The 20,729-nt window shown below is 38.9% G+C and overlaps 1 protein-coding gene across 1 annotated transcript in view; it reads left to right on the top strand.

The window, feature by feature from the left end:
• The window catches only part of usp43a (ubiquitin specific peptidase 43a), a 96,156-nt gene that overhangs the window by 24,490 nt on the left and 50,937 nt on the right, over positions 1–20,729 (top strand). Inside the window, exon 3 of the mRNA XM_053331886.1 lies at positions 15,026–15,129. Within this exon, the coding sequence (XP_053187861.1) occupies positions 15,026–15,129 (104 nt within the window). The remainder of the gene's footprint in view (positions 1–15,025; positions 15,130–20,729) is intronic.

Genomic DNA, 20,729 nt, shown 5'->3' with positions numbered 1-20,729 from the left:
CAGATTGGAGACTAAGAGCGAGAGACACATAGAGACAGAGAGAGAGATGGCTCCAGCCTCTGCTGCCAAGCCAGATTTGGCACTCAGAGCTCTGCCAGGGGCTCTTGTCTGAGGCTGCTTATTTTCTGTTCTGCTTTTGTTTTGGCCCTGCTGGCATCTCCATAGTAACAGCCAGAGAGTGGCGGGTCTGGCTGCACTCAGTACTGTATGAAATGGAGTGGCTCTTCAGATAGGGATAGGACCTAAGGACAAAAATGCAGTGATGGCATTTGATTTTGTTCTTTACGACTAGTGCTATAAATAAATATCAGTCAGCTTGGACACAATTTTTGGCACTATGAAAGTGAATGCACTACATGGTGCTGGTGGAAAGTGACAGCGCAGAAGGGGTAGTGATGGCTGCAAGTGTGCGGAGGTAAGCAGCAGGCCAGAGGTTGAGAGGGGGAAGAGGGGGGTTAAAAATGCCTGCGGTTTCCACCGTTATCTCCCAGACTGCCTTGTTACCGTAAGCCAGCTTTGAATAGGTCGAATTAGCAGCAGTCATCCGGAGCTGAAAGAATTGGGGTGAGTCAGCCAGTTTACTGCACGGACAGCGTTTCTTTCATTCCTCCCCTTCTCTGGACTGCTGCGTGCCCTGTCCTCACTCTCTGAATCAGTCTATCTGTCGCTCTGTCAGTCTCTCTCTTGATATCTCACTATCTTCTTTCACTCTCCAAATTATAAAATCCTACCTGGCTTTGTGTTTGCATCCGTTTCTCAACAGTGCTATATCTCAGTGCTATTTGCTTTATTGTTTTCATAGTTTTACTGTCTGTAAAGCCTTAACATGATCCTGAAGTTTTGTGTTCATAATCTGAGAAAAGAGTTCATCAGTTTGACTAAAAATAAACATAGACTGTTGTCAGTGTTACAAGTCACTGCTTTTCTGCATTACACCATTGGCAATGGAATATCTTTTAGATATCTTTTGCGGTCTGAAGAAGCCACCTTGGGCTCAATGATATAGTGATGGCCAATTTTTATATTTTTTGACATTTTATGGTGTAGATGACTTAGATGACTTAGATGACTTAGACGTAGATGACAGCTGAGGCTGAAAATGTACAACTGTGTCTGAAGAACTACAGCTGACAATGTGTGACTGAGACTGACAAGTTGAATCTGAATGTGCTAAAATAGCCACTGCACAGAGGATGAACTACTAAATTTAGGTAGCAAAACAACATTTCCTTTGGCGCCATCATCAGGACAGCCCCCTCCCCCACTAGTGCATTATAACTGTCGTTATTTTGTGTTTCCTTTTTGTGTTTTTGTCTTTTTCTTCCTTCACCTCATCTCATTGACCTTGTTCAACCTCTACCAAGTTGCCTCTCCACGCTGTTAATGTAGGAAAAGATTAAAGACTTTCAGCACAGCGTGATTTATTATAAGAAGCTGTTTAATTAGAAAGTGAGCTTAAATGAACAAATCTCTGCTTTTCAGACAGTGTTGACAAACTCTCAGGTGTCAGACACACATGTTAACTTCTATCAAACCTTGGCATGCGCTCAAATAATTGCTGTTCAAATGCTCTGGTGGCGGGCTTTCTCAGTTGTCTCCTGAAGCAGCCAACAGCTCTGTCAACATTGACTCGCCTAATTCGCACACTCAGTGGGAGACTTCATCTCTTCCTGCAGGAGACCAAAAAGCATCAAGCTAATACCAGCAACTGAAAGTGTGAGCTACTTCAGCTGCTCAGTAATGCTCCAAAGAAAAATTATTGAGCACACACTCACACACACAAAAGGCAGAGACAAGCAAAGACAGTAACTCTTGCTTACTGTTGTATTTTGTGACATCATATATAGGTGTGATGGAGCAGTGCCAGGTTCACTTGCTTTATTTGTGTTTAGTTACACTAAAATAATGCTTTGCTTTCCTATTTTATCAATCTTTCCCTTGTTCCCGCTTCTCTTCATCTTTATAACAAGGAAGAATGATACAGATTTTACAGTTTGCTGCTCAGCACTCTTTAATGTGAGAGCCGACTAATCACAATATATCCTTATCCGCTATCTGACATCTGTGTTTCTATGTTATTTGTACACCAGGTTGATGTTCTGGCTATGTAGTTCTTAAACATAATGCTTTTCAGATGGCAGATTTTCAAAAGTCTGAGTTTTTACACCAGAACTTAATTGCAATGAAACCAGTGTCACACACACAGCAGCCTGCTGCAGGTACTGTGAATCTATGTTTCTTACATGGATAACTGATCAAGGACATTTAGCTTAATCTTTAACTGTTCAACACCCAGTTCACCCGCCTGGTAAAAAGATGTCCCTGTGAGGATTTTCAATTGTCAAACAGAGTATTTGTTCTCACTGTAAAAGGACCTTGTTTGCTGTAGACTTTGCTTACTGCATCTTCTTGAAATGTGACAATATGATTTCAAATTAAAATTTGGTTCCAACCAGTTTTATTGCTTAAAACAATCCTTTTTGTTTATCAGCTGTGGTTAGTTTGTACTGTACTAGTACAGATGTAATAGAGGCAAAAGATACATAAAGTTTCAAATGTAAAAGTAAATTATGCTGAGTGTGTCATATAAGCTGTATTTTAATGTTGTTGGTGGAGCTGAAGCAAATTTAAATGTTGTAAAGTAACTTGTAATTATAGCTGCCACACAAATATAGCAAAGTAAAATGCATATTTATCTTTAATAGTAGAACAATAAAGTAAAATAGAAATACATTTAAGAACAGTACTTGAGTTAATAAACTGTTACTTAAACTTGTTATCAGTAAAAAAAAAAAAGAAAGAAAAGAAAGCATTTTTATAGTCATGGTTTTCATTAATTCTGTAATCTAAATGTGTGAAAAGTGGTTTTGTTGTCACGCTAACGTTAAAACGAAGTCGGTTTGGAATAGTTGTAGAAATGCACCCTACTGCAGCTGCTCTATCTCAAGGGCTCGGGTGGGAAAAGCTCATGTTTTGCTCTCAGAACCAGTCACTGTTGCCTTTGGCTCAGCTTAGAGCTCTATTTAACAGCTTTTATCATGAGAGTTTGGTTTGTCCAGATGTTTGTCATTTGAGACAGGAGTATAGCTGCTTGAGATTACATGTCTAGTCACCCTGGCTGAATTTGGCAGTTAGGAATCACAATGCTTTGCTTCATCATGGTGAAAACATGTTTGAGGGAGCCATGTCAGCATCTCAAATTCATTGTCATTCCTTTCCCAGAGTCTCTTAAGCTTTTTGCTTTATCACGTCAGTGAATGTCGTCACTCTTGCTTCATGACCACAAGTCGAAGGTCATTTAATCCAGTCTTATATGGCTAAATGCAGTTATTAATCTGTCTGAATACACATTTAGAGCTGCATGCCTGTGTTTGTGACAGAGAGTGAAAAAGAAAGGGACCACAGTTGTGTAGGCTCATGCATTGGAGTGGGCTTGTGTATGTGTGAGCAAGCATTTTTCTTAGTGTGCAGGGATGACTCAGAGCTGTTGCTGGCTGTGTTAAGCTTCTTGGGCCAGCCAGTTGATTAGAAATGTAGTTTGAGACAATAACTGAATCAGCGTCTTTCCTCAGTTGGACACCATTTATATTTTAGAGACTATTTTTAGCCTCAATAAAAGGCATGTTTTTTCTCCCCAGCTGCAACTCAGGTCTCTCAGCATACTGACACAATAGCATTATTAAAAATTACACTTCTTTATTGTCATTTTACATAAGTGCCTTCAGGTTACTTCAGCTCCAGTGAGGAGCTACTTACCTCCCAGATGCCAGCTGACAGTTACATTTGAAATTTGTGACTGTTACATTTTGAAATATTAATTCACTGACACTAAGAGTGAAAGCAACACTCTGAAGCTGTTTCAAAGTAGGCCTACAGGACTGAAAAGAATGAAGCAAAAGCATACAGAATGTTAAAACCAGGCACACCCACTTTAGACTTGAATGGCTAACCCTTCCTTACAAAGAGGAGAGACTAATGGTGGATAAAATGGATTTGGAGCTGCAACTAATATATATATATATATATATATATATATATAATTGTTTTCAGTCATTTTCAAATGTAAGGATTTCTTTTCTTTGTCTCATGTGACTGCAAATTACAAATGCACGTTTTGGTCTTTTGGTTGGACAAAAATGCACATTGAAGACATCACTGCAGGCTCTGAGAATTTCTAAATGCCATTTTTGTCACAATTGTTTGTGAATTCTTTTTGAAAACAATTGTTACACCTGCAAGGTCAACAGTGTGTGTGGAGATGTTGAGATGGCGTTGAGATGGAAACAGTGTCTTTAGCCACATTTTTGCATAATGAATAGTGAGCAGAATAGTGGATTATAGTGCAGAAGTGTTTATGTTTATCTTTATACAAATTAATAGTGTGTTTCTCAAACCATGAAGACTATTAGAATTTGTTGTAACTGCTCATGTCAAGCTGACTGAAGCCACAGGGCTCCATGAAGGACACTTAGAGCCATTTTTCAAGTGCATGCATGGTAAAGGCTTTTACATTTTCTGTAATCAAAAACAGCTGTGATTAATAATTTTGATCACAATGATATATTTTGGAGCAGAAACACACCACTATGTCAGCACAAAATTTGGAACCTGCAGCCTTTTGGTTATTAGTAAGTCTTTCTACCTTGAGGCCAACCTTCCTTCTGTGGTTTGTTTTTCTCATGTTTCACAGCTACACTGACATCTCTTACACACACACCCACACACACGCACACGCATACGCACATACACACCAAACACCCACTCTTTCACATTGTTACAGTGTTTTTAGATTTTTTTTACTTGCTTCAAAACTAAAAGCCCCCATGACTCTCTCTCACACACGTGCAAACACACACACACACACACACACACACACACACACAGAGTATAAAGACACCTTCTAATACACAACCACAGCTAGTGAAACTCCCACTCACTCCCCCAGCACGCCGTGGACGAACGCCTGAGTAATGTCTCACATGAATGTGTGCCACAGTGAATCAGCAGGGCTTTCATAACAACATATGTTTTCATGTAGGGATTGGAGTATGACGATCTCTGGAGGGAAGCTGTGCCTCTGCCAGCAAACAAAAGGGGCACAGGGCCAAAAAGATTTGCAGTGGCTACAATGTCACTTATCACACAGAAATGAGTCCAACACTGTGGTGACAGTATTAAGGAGAAATGTCTGGAAGTAAAAGAAATGATCTCAAGTCAAATGTTATCACCTCAGATAAACATCATGCTCTCCTTCGCAAAAACACACAAACCAATATACAACATGATTTCCTTGTGTCTTCCATTCCATTTTGACCAAATTCATTAATATCTTTACTGCCATGGAGCAACATTCCATACCTCAGTGGACTATATTTCATTTCACAGTGTGATATATAGATGATCTGAAATGAATGAATAAAAACACAAAACAAAGAAATGAAGTGAAATGTAATACACATTGCTATATGAACTATAGGGGTGTAACAGTAAGTGTATTTGTCCCAAAGTGTCACAGCACTGATGTTATGGTTCGGTGCATGCATTCATATGAAGAATATGCTCTGTGACCCAAACATTTACTGTCAAAATAGTTTAATAATCCACTTATTCTGAACGACACAACAATAATTCTGGAGCACATTATGACAGCGCCCCACTTAGCTTTAGGATGCTCATGGAAGTATGCTAGCTGGCTTAGCCTGGTTAACCTGGTTACCCTGTAGTGTCACTGCCATCAGAATGATAAACAAGAGACCCATAACACTGACTGAGTGCAGCACTCTTATTAAAGCATGTGTTGTGACTCCTCATCCCCCTTCACTCTCTGTGGTGGTCAGCTTTGGTTATGTTATGTTATGTTAAAAGGATGATAATTAGCTTTTTGTCTTTTTCCATACCACAGTAAAATCGAAACTTAACACAGAAAAACAGATTTAAAGGAGTATTGCATTTCAGTGTTGTCCAGCAGAGTGCAACATAATCCTGCCATTACTAAATACAAAGCACTAGTTTACATCAGGAGGTGCAGGGCAGCTTTGGCCTTTGTGAGATGGAGACACAACATTGACAACACATATATAAAAAGGAAATAGTATTGCAATGTGTATTGTTCTTCTCTGTATTATTATTATTTTTTTAGGCTTTTCAAATCTTCCATAGCAATGTGGGATAAAGACAAAGTGTATGTGCTACTACATATTTAGTGTCTTTACCATGCATAACCTTGGTAGGGCTGCAACTAATAATTATTTTTATTATCAATTCATCTATTGAATTTTCTTTGAATTGATTGATTTAGGTGAGTGTCTATAAAATGTCATGAAACATGCCAAAAGATATTCAGTTTACCGGCACAGAAGAAAACCATAAAATCCTCAGATTTGAGAAAGCTGGAGCAAGCATTTTTACTTAGTACAAGGCAGGTCCACAATTGTATTATTTATGTATTTATTTAGGTTTTTATCATTCTGTAGCTGTCCAGTAGTGTTTAATATGTATTAAATCTGAAAGGTCATCTAAAAACTTTTTTTCCCCCCAACTGACCTGACCTTTCTGCATGATAGTGTTACTACATGTAACAGATATAAACTCCTTCACCCGCCTAGCCAATAGCCACAGAGACAGTCTGAGCACTCACTGATGCTGCAGCTCTGCTAAACGTGCTAACAGACACCACAAACGGAGCACTCACAGTAGTCACCATTGCTCGAAGTTTAAAAAATAAACTCTGAACTCTCCTCCCACCAGTAAACAGCTCCAGATCAGAGCAGAATCCAGTGTGACCATGGGGTGTTATTTGGCAGTGCTCTCATCCACATCACTGCTTTTTGCTAACAGCTAAGTGGGTGTTTCTATTTGAACAAACTGGACCAAAATGCAGATGGAGTCGTCCTTTAAAAATGACTAAACTAGATAATCATTGTTGACAGTACATTTTCAGTCAATTGGCTAATCATCTAAACCTTTTAACTGCCTAATACCTCTGAATAATATTTGTTAGCTTAACACATATTTTGACAGTTGGTATCACATAAGAGTATTGTGGCTGCTGGTTTACTAAATCCCACATGTGAAGGTGTCCCACTGTGGTGCAGTAGGTATAGGATGGATTATAAGACAGCAGCATGTGAACGCTGTAGGTGGACAGATTTGTACAATACCAATGGTAAGCAGCTACACAGGATACCTGGACAATCAGAAAAGCAATCTGCTCTTGTTTTTAGCTTAGCTGTGTGCATATAGTGCTGACTATACACACAGCATACCACCACCACCACCAGGTGAGTTTTCTGGGACCCAACAGTGAAGTGACATTAACAATTTTTGTACTTCACTGCTGCAAACAGACATAGCTTTTCTCTATAACATCATTAGTACAGTCAGTACACAAATGAGCTGACTGAAGTGCCAGCATGACTCGAATTTGACAATACAGTAGTTGTGGCTGTGCAAATTTATGTGTGTGTGCTTCTGCCGTATTGTGTTGATGCATGTGTTTGTATGCACAGGCCCTGGTGATCCTTCATGCAAGTGCTTGCAGACAGTGCAATGTTCTTGCTGATACACGATAATAATAGGGTGCTTTTAGGTTTGCTCCTCTTGTGATGGGATGGTGGTGAGCTATGTTGATGGTGGTCATGTATTACCATTTGACCTCTCATTGTAGCAAGTGCAAAGGGAAAGAAAGAGAAAAAGAGTTGGAGGGCACACTGTTCTTTTCAAAGTGACCTCAGCTCTTTTTACATCCCAGAAAGTCTCAGAAACATATGCTGGGCTTAGCCACCAAAGCTGAAACATAATTCATTTTAGAGTACCAATGTAATAAGAGGCTCAGTGTACCATAGTTACCAACTCTCTTCACAAATAATTCAGTTCTTATTCTAAAATGTATTTGTATCCAAATCCTGGGACCCATTGCTAGAAGTCTTCCAGGCTTTTTGCTTGTACAATATATTAGATCAGTTGTTTGTACTCTAATTGACCAACACCTGGCTGTTTGGGAAAAATAAATAAAGTTGGCACACAACACAAAAATATGAACAAAATGCAACTATACCTGACGGCAATAAAAACAGAAAAAGAGTTTGTTTGAGCTCTGGACTGTTTTTCCTAGTCTTTTCAGTTCTCTGCTGTCTTTTTTTATTACTTCCATTCATCACAACCTTTTTCAATAAGCAGCTCATCTACAGTTTGACACCACAGTTATTTTAGAGAACAAGGGTAAATACAGGTATTTTAGATGTAACACACTGCGGTCTGAAACCAGGGCCTATATGTAAACCTTAGAAATGAATTACACTGCCAGAAGCATGTGGGTACCAGTAGTAATTTTGTCCCAGAAGCAACAGGAGGCAGTTGAATGTGGCCTAAATCTGTTAGCATTTACAGTTTGTTTTTTATTACACCCAGTGTGACGATTGAACAGCTTAGAGCTTCTGAATATTAGTATTCACTTGTTGTTGCTGTGGCCGGCCCCCGCATCTATTTTTGGCAGAGATACCAGTGCTGGAACAACGTTGTGGTTGTATTCATTATTCCCTGGGTGCTAAATAAAGACACAGTACACACTCTTTCTGTCTCTCCCTGCCTGTATCTGTTTTACTCTATATATCTTTAAAATATACAGTATATGTTTTTCTGGCCTATCTCTTTCTCTTGTTCTCTAGACGCTCAGTGGATTGCCTGTTCTCTGCTCTCAGGTCTGGCCAAGAGGCTGTTGACCTGCTTATATTGGAAAGTGGCTTTTCAAGTGTGCAGTGAAAAGCTGTGGTTTTGATTTGTTATGCATAGTAAGTTAAGTTTCAAAGCGAGTCTTTGTTTCATACTCATATTCCTCTCTTACTTTTCATTTCCAATTAATCCAGCCATTATATGTATAGGAAGAATGATGTATAGTTGAACTGCACAATAAAAGATTCAAATTGACATCTCTTTTATTATTCAGAATGAACTTTACGTACTTGTACAGGTATTGGTGATTCAAATACTACCTGCAGTTTGTAGAATTTATCACACAATGTGCTCCATTTAACAATATGCAATCTTAATGAGACACACTGTCTAAATAAACTATGCAGCAACATCTCATGTGTAGCTAGCTTTAGAAAAATGTAAGTTTTTGATCCTTCATTACACAGAATGTGTTTTAGCACTTCAGGAGTCAGATACACTCACCAACATTCCTAAAAGGAAAAATGCTGCTATAATCCTCTATTTGAAATTTTACAAAGAGTTACTACTAAATTTTAAAAAATGAGATTCATTTTGGACAGTGCTGAAATGTACACATGTGACATGCACATCAGATAATTACACGGTGTGATTCAAAGTGATATTATGGCATTTGTTCCAGACACACATGCACTGTAGGTTTGAATGAGTAGCTCACAGTGGTCATTAGCCTTTTTCTTTATTTTTAGGCCATGCTGTCACTGATGAAAAGTTCCTTGTTCCCACATGGTGATTTGGGGGAAAGAGGCCAGGGTTTCCATGGTGATGCTTGTAACCTAGTCTGTCTCTGAGGGTCTGAGGATTGTTCTCCATTGTCCTCTTGAGAAGAGAGGGAGAAAAGAGAGCGAAATTGAGAAAAAGAGAGTTGGTCACAGCTCTGCTTGAGATATACAAACAAGAGATGATGTACAGTACATGTGTGTTATTGAAATCTTTTTCACAAATGTGTGCCAAAAAAAAGCGAAGCAAAAGAAAGTCCATAATTAGTTTGCACTGTTGAATGAAAATAGGGCCTATTACCAATATTATTACCAGAAAATATTCAAATCCAACCAAAATGATTTATTGGGATTATTATAAAATACTCTTATTAGGCTGTATACAGCAACTAGGACTAGTTTACTTAACACACCTACATCCAAGATTCAAGATTGAGAAACTCTGCATCTCAAGTAATCAAAATAACTTGTGAGTAGTTCTCTTTTGTCGTAAGGTCCTAACCCTTAAAACTTGAGCAAAACTGAAGCTCACTAGGGCAAAATGGAAATTGTGGTCAACTTCAAATAGCTTGTGCTGCATCCTTTAGTCCCCAGGTGTCGACAAACCCCCTTTCCAATATCACAAAGGCCTGCTAAACTTGCTGTGAAAGGTTTACTCTGAGGCAGAACAACCTTATCCCATTTTGTATACTCACCACTCTGTTACTTCTCTTCAAATGGCATCAGTCTGTAAAAAGTTTGCTTAAATTGTACAGTCGTTTAGTGGCAGCTGGATGGCAACAAGATACTGTAAAAGTGTTTACAGTATTATTACAGTTTTTTAATCTACAGTATCATTACTTCATTTTTATTTACAGTATTATTACTGTATTTTCATTTACAGCATTATTACTGCATTTTATTTTATATTATTTGTACTGTAAATTCATTTACTGTATTTGCACAGTTTTTCAATTACTATGAGTATCAATATTTCTTTTCAATTAAAGTTTAGCTTAATTTACTTTCAACAAAATTGCCAATTCTACTTGTTCATATGCTCTATGTCTCTTCAACTGAAATCAATCAATAATTATTGAGAATCTAAATGTCTACAGCAACGCAAAAGGCAGATTGCCTGACAATGACAATGCTAACATCTGCCAAAAACACAAAGTGTAACAAGTCAAAATCTCTCATCCCCTGGCGACCATAAGTATCTGCATTACCAAAATAAAGTACAATGCACTTTAATATTAATAAAAGTATTGTGTACTATACAGTACATACACATCCCTCTACAGGGAAGGTGCATAATTAGGTCCATAATCAATCACATTCAAATCATTGGAGCTCCATCCATTACAACAAAATGTATTTTGATGCTGAAACCATCATTCAGACAAAATGAAAGCATTTAAATATGGCACTAGGTAATCCCGCGGTTCTCACTGGTGGGGAATAGAGACATGACAGGAGGGGAGCGACAGACAGGAGGAAATTTTCCTTTTTATGCCCATCTTATTGACAACAAAGATCAAACACTCAAAACAAAACACCCACACATAAACAAAGGAATCATTACTAGCCTACATGTAGCCTAAATTAAAAAAAACATTAAATAGGAGACTGGGAGAAAATTGTAGCCTGGAACCATAGTGTGCCAGCATGTTAATTGCAGCGGAACACAAACTTCCATACAGAGAAGTAGGAGGCTAGTCTGGGCAATGATGTTAACGTTACAAATTTGACCACAAAAGTTGGCAATCCAGTCCCAGCAGAGAAACACAAGACAGTTCATCACTGAACTTGCTTGCAGCCTCATACGTCATCCTCCAAAAAGATCCGAAACCACGCTCCGAGCTCAAAGACGCGCAACATTACTTTGCCCCTGGAGAGCCACCTTACTTGGTGGTGATGTATTATCAGCTCCCATTTCCTCTCAAAGTGCAGAGAACAGTCGCACTATCAGGGGTCGGGTTTTGATCAAATTTATCACGCTCACAACCTCTTTCAAAACCTTGTTTAGTTTGGGGCTGAGCTGCCTTGATGCTAGCGTTTCCCTATGAATGATACACTGCGTCCACTGCACATCTGGCGCAACCCCCTTCATTAGTGCCGGCTCAATTATCTTGTGTAGTTTTTTTTGCATTGGGCAATTCTGTATGCAACTCTGTATGAAGCATTTATTTATAGGCTCTTTTATCTGAAGCACCTACTGATTTCATGTTAGTGAGATGACCTCTGACTCCACCCTGAGGCTGAGGTTTACAGCTCGTGGTATTTTATTAGCATTTTGTTGGGGCGATGGGGGCAGGTGGGGCTTGAAAATTCCCCCTTGTTCAAAGTGGGGAATGACAGAAAAAGTTTGAGAACCACTCACCTAACCCATCCGTCCATCTATATCTTGTATAACACCTTGACACATTGAGATGAATATGCAATATTTTTAGAATCATTACAGATGGCTGAGGTGTGAACATATGGAAATACTCCCACACAAGGCCGTAGTTGTAGCTGATCTACTTGTTCTAGTCTACAATGCGTTAACTCTCTGTGTTTTCACCAGAATACAACAATGCTAATTGTAAATCTAGTCTTGTTGTGTCTCTTAGTAACACAATATTCAGAAGACAGAGATGATTTAAAGAACAATGAGCTTTTGTATTGTGATTGTATCTCTTTAGAAGAGATAAACATTAAAGGGAAGATAAGGCCAAGTCTGTAAATGAGCTGAGGTGGCTTTTGCCTCATTATATATTCTGGAAGGAGCCATCCTTGGAAAAGTTTTCAAAGATGCCAAAAAGAAGCTTATTGTTCAAAGTGAATCGAGCTGTGATTGGATTTTCTTTGAACAAAAGAAATTCTTCATCAAAGTTGGATTGTCATTATTTTCAAAGAGTGCACAAAGTTACATTTCCCCAGAGAAGGTGGAGAGACCATTTTCTCTCAGTGGACTATGACTTGTATGCTTAGTGTTGGCGTCTCACACAGGAATTTGAGACTGAACATTATCTAATGGCGCTTTTCCACTATACTGTTCTAGCTCTACTCGGCTCAACTCGACTCAACACGGTTTCAGGAAGGACCTTTTCCATTACAAAAAAGTACCTACTCAACGTGGGCGGGGTCGTCATAGCACGGCTCCACGAAACTACCGTGACTTTGTTTTATATGTGACACAAAAACATAAACAATGGAGGACATGGACGCAATGGTGTATGTGGCTTTCTGTCACACACAAAGTAGGACAAGAGAAACGAATGACTAACACTGTTGCCGGTATTTAAAAATGGCGGGTTTGATTCTTGTGTGGGACGGCTCATGACTCTTCCAGCGACAAATCTTCTGACCAATCAGTGGCCGGCAGTCTGTTGAGGTCACATTTAGTATCGGCTCGGCTCGCTTGGAACCTCAGCAGAGCAGGTACTAAAAAAGTACCAGGTACCAGGTACTATCCCTAGTGGAAACGCAAAAAAAACCTGAGTCGAGTCATGCTGGAACTGTGTAGTGGAAAAGCACCATAATAGTATCTAATTACTGTGTGTTTATCACTTTATGGTTTTTCAGCAGTGATCATTTGAAATCTTGTCCTGAATAAACAGAACAAGTTACAAAGTGTTCATCACTCACATCCAAAGTAAGCATAGAGAAGCAATAGACTAAAGTGTGATTCTGATACACCTGGCTTTGTTATAGTGCAAAGTAGTACCTCTAAATGTTCCATTTTTCTCCCTGTTAATTCAGTTCAACTCAATTAAAATTCAAACAACTTTATTGTTCTATTTGGAACTTAACTGAAGAGAGTACTGAAGCACACAACTAAACCAAAAAAAAACTGTCAAAAACATGTTATAATCATTCTGTCTAGATACAGTTGAAAAGTTTAAAAGGTGGATTGAGGCTGTAATGAAGCTTGCTGTGGCCTGCCTGGTTTTGAATATCTGAGATCGGTATCTGCAACATGAGGGAAGAAGGCTGTATTGATCATGTAGATATAGTGTTGTATGCTGGGCTATTTGAGCACCTTTGTCCCTTGTGTATTTCCTGAAAGAATTGAAAATTGAGTTTAGGTTCTTAAGACATCACTGTAGTTTACTGTATAATTATTTTAAGTTACAAACACTACAGATGTTAGTGAAGGCAGTCGTGCCCTTACGGAAATCAGTGTGACAAATAACACAGCCACATACAATAAGGATTGAAGTTCATATTGGACATATTGGACTTTTCAGTGAGACAGGAAGCAGCTGACCAAACTGTCATGTTGGAGGCCAGAATTTGCTTGCATCACAGATCAATAATTAATGTTTCCTTGTAGTTACTGTGAACTAAAACAGACCACCATCTCTAGAGAAGTCCTGTGTATTCATTTGCCTGAATAATGAGCCTACAAACATAATAATCATCATATTTTCATTCCTTGCTGTTGCATTGAAGTTGTGGTATTTACTGAACAAAGTAAGACAAACTGACACCATGCATAAAGCCACATATCTTTAACTCCAATACTTGGACCCAACTCACTGTTTGTGTGTGTGTCTGCCTGTGTTAAATCAATCATTACCGCCTAGTGTTGGCTGACAGCTTTAATATCAAATATATAAGATTTATTCAGCAATCTGTTGCTCTACCTCCCTGGGTTGTAGTTGTCCATCTTTTATTCAGAGCCATCATTCTTTCATTCTTATATTTATCTTTGAAGTCTGTCTGCCCTCCTGCTGAGTCCTACACAGCATGGAAGAGATCCCAGCCATTTAGTTTATTCAGCACACATTAACGTGATGCTGTAGATGGGTGACATTTCAAATACTTATGTGATTCTGATCTGCATTGACTGTTCAACCATTTACAATTTGATGAAAGATGAAAACCTTTCCCGCTCAAAAATGTTATGATTAACCTTATTTTTATATTCAGTCATTCCATATGGATTGACTTTCAACTTTCTCCTACATAAATGTTAAATGAGTTGAGTGTAAAAAATGTCTCTCTCTTTCTCTCATTCTATTTTCAATCCTGAGACCTGAGTATTATATCCCGCTCACATGTCTGACATGATGACTGACAAAAAAAGCATCCCTTTCTATTTCTCCCTCTACTTCAATATCTGTGTGTACATGTGTCTGATCATCTTTTAGTGTATTTTATCATCTAAATAATGAAAGCAAAGTGCAAAAATTCATGTTAATCTTTCAACATACATTCTGTCCATGTCAACTTTGATTAAAGCTACTATTTACAACTTTGCACCTCCACCAGCAGCTGCAGGTGGTGAAGAAGTTACAATCTGGCTCCTTTTGAAGAAAGATTTGATTTTTGCTTTTGTCAGTCACATATCTGATGCCTGATATTAATTTGGGCAAATACACAGATGGGATACACTTATTGCATGCCGCCTCGATTTAGACTGATGAAAGGATACATATCTAAAATAAAATCTTTCCTACTGCAGTTTCAATGTAGATGATGATAAGATGATGATAATGATGTGTATTTGTATTTTTTGCTTGCAGTTTGAAGTTTGCAAATAATTATTTTAAATGTCAAAACAAATATATACTATGTTCACTAAAGGGATCTCTTTCTGTCTGCAGGCATCAAATTCATTGGAGGGTCCCTCCAGTCCCAGTTCAGCTAGCACACAGCAGTCCAGAGGTCGGCACAGTTTTGTCCAGGATCACTTCCAGGCTCAGTACAGGTGAAAATGAATAAAAATGAGCTGCATGTGCAGATATTTCAGACCCACAAGCTCTGTTTCACATTTTAACATACTGGTCTTCTGTTGGCATCCACGCCAGATTTTCAGTTCTGTCATTTTTAGGAATTTCTGTCAAAAGTATACAACTCAAATCTTTTAGTAAAAAGTAGGACGGGAACAAGTTTTGGAAACTATATTAAGTATCTTATCAATTATGCAGTTCATAGCCTGGATTCCAGCAGACACCGTATCTAATGTCCCGAGGTTGTGTTTGAATAAACAGAGTGCAATACATTCCATTAAAGAGAATAGACATTCAGCACAGGTGAGAATGTATTTTCTCTCCTGCAGATAAGAATCAGTAGCTCAAGAAAGTGGGTCAGACAGACCTGTGAAGGATTCTGGGGATGTAACTCTAGTAGTGGCCTGTGGTTGCCTTTGCTTCATTGGTACAGTATTAAAAAGTCAGAGATTGAGGTTTTCTAGTTTAATAGGCCCTCTAATGCAATTGACTCTAGACCTTCCAGTAACCTTGTCAACACACACGGTTGCCTACATTCACTTAACCTCTCTCTTTTGCCTTTCACTTGATACCTGAGCAGTACAAATATGATAGGGAATATTTGGACATATACTGTACAGTACTGTGCAAATGTTTTAGGCACTAATAGTAAAGTGAGAATGCTCTCACAAATAATGCCATGAATATTCTTTATTTATACATTAGCTCCATACAAAGTTCAGTAAACACAAGAAACCTAAATGAAATCAATATTTGTTGTAACCATGCTTTGCTTTTAAAACTGCACCAGTCCTCCTCGGTACACCTTCACACAGTGTTTCAAGGTACTTGGCAGGTCCAATGTTCCAGGCATCTTGGAGTACTTGCCACAGTTCTCTGGATTTAGGCGTCTCAGCTGCTTCTGTCTCATCATGTAGTTACATATTGACTCCATGATGTTGAGTTCAGAGCTCTGTGGGAGCCACACCATCTGTTGCAAGATTCCTTGTTCTTCTTGTTGCTGAAGATGGTTCTTGATGACTCTGGCTGTATGTTCAGGATCATTGTTATGCTGCAGAACACATTTTTGGAACTGATCAGATGCTTCTATGATGGTTTTGCATAATGGATAATAATCTAAACATCTTAAGAGCCCAAAATGTACACAGAGTTCTGTAGTTTGAGAAAAATAGCAAGCTTGTTTCAATTTAGACTTTAGTGTGGTGAGTGGACAATCTTTTTTTGAAGTATTTTTGAACTTTTTTTTGAAGGAAATATAGAAACAAAATTAAAGTTAATGTCGCTGTCTGTAGATTTCGGAGCAGCATGGGCCAGCATTGAGTTCAGGCTTTTGTGAGGGTTATGGTAAAAAGAAAATAGAAAAAGGAAGAGACATCTTGGAGAACTGAGCATACTCCTCATGGAGCAAACTCGGAGGACCAGCTTATCTGGACTAGTCCACTTGGCACTTATGTACTCTGCCAGGAAAGACAGAATTTTGGACAAGTTATCTGGTACTTTCTCCCGTTCCAATGACTCAAGGGTCATTTATCCTTTTAGTTCAGTCATTAATTTAGTTATTTTGTCAGCCATGGTCTCTTCAGTAGGTCTGGTTAACATCCATTCTATCAGACCCCCACTGGCTAAAGGGTTCAATATTGTGACACACTCTCCTCCATGCTTCTTAGGTTTGTCCATTAAATTGTGAGGTTAACCAGTTATTCATTTGCAGGGTTTTCCCATTCCTTCATTGGAGGATGATGGATTTGAATGTTTTGAATCGGACTATATCCCTGCAGAGCATAGTCTCCCATAATGGTCTCAGCATGACTGAATGAAAATGAATTGAGTCAGAGGATGTTTGTCTAATAAGTATTTGTTTGTCTCTCATCTCTGTTTCTTTTTCTCTCACATTACACACTCACACACAGACATGCAGCTGAGTGTTTATGTGACATTATCAGATTAGGTGCCGTTCCATTAGCTGATTAGAGCAACAGTGCTTGGGGAAATACAAAACGAGTCCCTGGAAACACCTACTGCATCTTCAAACAGCTGTGGTTGGTAGTAAACCACAGCATCACACCATCACACACAAACAGTTCTGTGTTTCACTTGGTCTGTCTTTTTCCTGACCCACAAACACACCCTAATTTCTATACTTAATATCTCATACCATGAACAATTCTAGCTATATTAAGAGAGGCATGTCTTTGTGGCTTTATTATTTGGCTCTGAGTGCAGGCTGGGTAATGCTCTCAATTTGAATACAAGTTTCTGTAATTAGCTCCTTATGCCACACACACACACACACACACACACACACACACACACACACACACACACACACACACACACACACACACACACACACAAAACTCCTCCAAGCGCCTCTGAGTGGGGGGTAATTAACTACATGTCATACACACATGCACATTTATTGAGCATGTATACCCACACAGAGACAATTATGGTGTAAATGTACCCGCACACATGATCATCACTGAATTGGTGTAATTAGCTAACATGCCACTGCATCCTGGCACTGTTTAGTCTCCGTGAAAGAGGCAAAGTGCTGAGGCCTGATTACTTCTGAGACTGGTAGGGGCACTGGAGAGGGCTTCGTAACGGACAAGTGATGAACCACAGGTCAGCAGTAAGCTCTTTTCCCATCATACTTATGGGTTTATGGGTTGAATTACAGCCTAATAAAATGATGTGTGAATATTGTAAGGCTAGGGCTGGAATTATATGACTGTGTGTGCGATGGTTGTAAGTCATGTCAGCCAAATCTTCACCCCCATGGGACAGCACAGTAACATGCCTCCTCCTGAGACTGTACAAATGTGTACTCCTCCTATTGTCTACAGACATGCTTACATAGATATAGTGCAGTGGGGTTCAGCAACATTTTACTCAAATTATTACAGTATTTAGTGATCTGTATGTTACTGTGATGTGGTATGTTTGTCCATCATACATTCAGTATACCATGGTCCTGTCTGCACCCTCTAGAGAGATATATGGATGGATGGATGCAAGATAGATAGATAGATAGATAGATAGATAGATAGATGTGTTGTACTGATTTTATCAGATAGCCTAGAACAAACCTTAAACACTCTGTAATTACTCCTTTCTTTCGAACGTCACCCTTAAATAGAAGTTTAGAGTGCAGTGAATTGGTCCAGTGTGCAGTAATAGCTTATTATTACATCTGTTTTCTCACAGGTCTTTCTGTGAGTCAGTTGTAACATCCAGGCTACCAAGCTTATCATGTAACTGCAAACCACAAAATGCGGGACTGTGGAATACACTTGAGGGGGTTTGAGTAAGATGTGTATAAATATAGAGAGAGGAAGATGTGATTGTTCATTGTGTGGGGCTGCACCACTGTTAAAACCTGGAGGAGATGGTTTAGAGAACACATGTGACAGACCTTTAGTTACGACATTGCAAATAGAAATCACAGACTAAATCCTGGTCAGTTTTAGTACACAGTTTTGTAAAGGGCTGCAATTAATGATTATCCTCCTTGTTACTTAAACTTTCAGTTTAATTTTTTTTGTGTTTAGTTAATCAATCATGGTTTAGTTGATAAAAAACTGTTTCGTAGACCCAAGTCTTAGACCCAAATGTGAGGTCTTTAAATTTCTCATTAGATCAGGAGAGACAAGTGAAGAATTCTACTTTATTTTAGTATATTATTATTTTATCGTATATATTGATGATTAAGTCTCAGCAGGGAAATGTTGTATTGAGGGAGTCCTAAGCAGCCAGATGAATCCCTCCTGACACTGTCCAGACAGAGTTGGTGGTAGCTGAAGACTTCTGCTGAGATTGATAAGGCTGATGAGGTTGATGAAGTGATGCACTGATGAATCTTGAGGACTGGGTGGTGATGGGGAGTTGGTGGAGCTCACTATGGTGTGTCACTGTGTTGCTGGTTAGATGTGACCAGTTGATGTCTCAATTGCAATTGCAATGACAGTTAAGGAAATTATGAGTGAGCATGTGATTGGGATGGGAATGACAGATGGTTTGAGAAATAAAACTACAGACCTGAGCATGCAACAGATAGTCTTCCTGACAAAGCTGTCACCAAAGCTCCATTTGTGTCCAAACAACATCTAAAATCCAAAAATCTACAACAAACAGAGAACGCTTTGGCATTTCTGTTTGATAAATAACTTGAAATCACCAACTGATTATCATAATTATTGCTAATTGATGTTCTTGATTCATCTTTTCAATACTAATTTTGTAAATATCATTTTTGTAATAGTTTCTCTGTATTCTGATTTTCCTCTCAGATGTGTGTTGTTGTGCTGTTGCTATTTTGCACACACTCTAAACCGTGTGATTCATACATATATGTGACCTTTGATCATGCTCTTGTTTATTATGTCATCTTTTTTCTTGCTTGTTACTGTTTCCCACTGAAACTGCCACACTTGGCTCATCTTTTATTATTAAATATTATTATATTTATAAGTTTCTAAAATGTCTGAGTTGTTCTGAGGGACTACTGTAAAGCTGCAAAGACCAGATCAAGCCAGGCAATACACAGGAACAGCATAGAACAAGCAAACTACAGTAATGCCATGCTAACAGCAAACTAAAAGAGATTTTAGCGTTTTATATAGTAAAAACAAATCACAACAATGGCGTAGGCACACAAAAGCCTAACTTTTGCAGCTAACAAGCTGTGCCCAGGCTCAAGCCAAGTAAAATCAATTTGACATTTGATTGGCCTAGGCTAGGTTATAGGTACTCCATCTGCAATTACAATACCGACGGTCTCTCAATGGCACAGGATGTTTTATTTTGTCCAGACTGATCTGTTCAGTGCACTCTCACAGTAGTGGCCTTGCCTTATGAAAGTGGCAAGATTTTGTCCTGCCTACAGATAATTACTGTCATTACTGAATGCCTTGATGAATGCCTTGATGAGTTTTGACAGATTGCATTTTTATTTTGTTCTATTGATTTTATTTTGTTTGTATTCTCATCTCATTAGTCTACGATGGTCAGAATTGGTTGCAGTCTGCTGAGTCAGGAATCTTAATCCTCCCTCTATGCTATCGTTCTCACTCCTTTCCTCTTCTCCCCCTCTTTACTTCATGTAATCTCTGGGGAACTAGAGTGAGTGTGGCACTTTGCCTCTTAATGCAGACTAACTTGAGAGCAATCACTCCCTTGCAATCTTGCAGTGTTTTATTTTTGTGTCTTCATTTCTTTGCCTGTCTCTATCACTATCTGTGTCTGACTTTGGCCTTCTCTCTCTCCCTCTCTCTCTCTCTCTCTCTCTCTCTCTCTCTCTCTCTCTCTCTCTCTCTCTCTCTCTCTCTCTCTCTCTCTCTCTCTCTCTCTCTCTCTCTCTCTCTGTCTATATCTCTTGGTCGGTCTTTCTTTCTCTCCCCCCTTCCTCCCTCTTCTTCCTTCCTGATTCTTTTTATATCTCACAGAGATGCTCCTCAGAGGCATTCGGTGGAGTTGTCTGAGCTGAATAAATGTTTGCGATTAGAGCCAGGGCTGTCTTGTGGTTTGGGCTGCCGATGTGGGAGTCAGTGCTCAAGTCACTCCGTTGTGCCGCAGC

The sequence above is a fragment of the Scomber japonicus genome, chromosome 2 (assembly GCF_027409825.1).
Source record: "Scomber japonicus isolate fScoJap1 chromosome 2, fScoJap1.pri, whole genome shotgun sequence".
NCBI lineage: Eukaryota > Metazoa > Chordata > Actinopteri > Scombriformes > Scombridae > Scomber > Scomber japonicus.
Note: the sequence above shows the minus strand (reverse complement) of the source record. Positions and strands in the feature narration are given on the sequence as shown.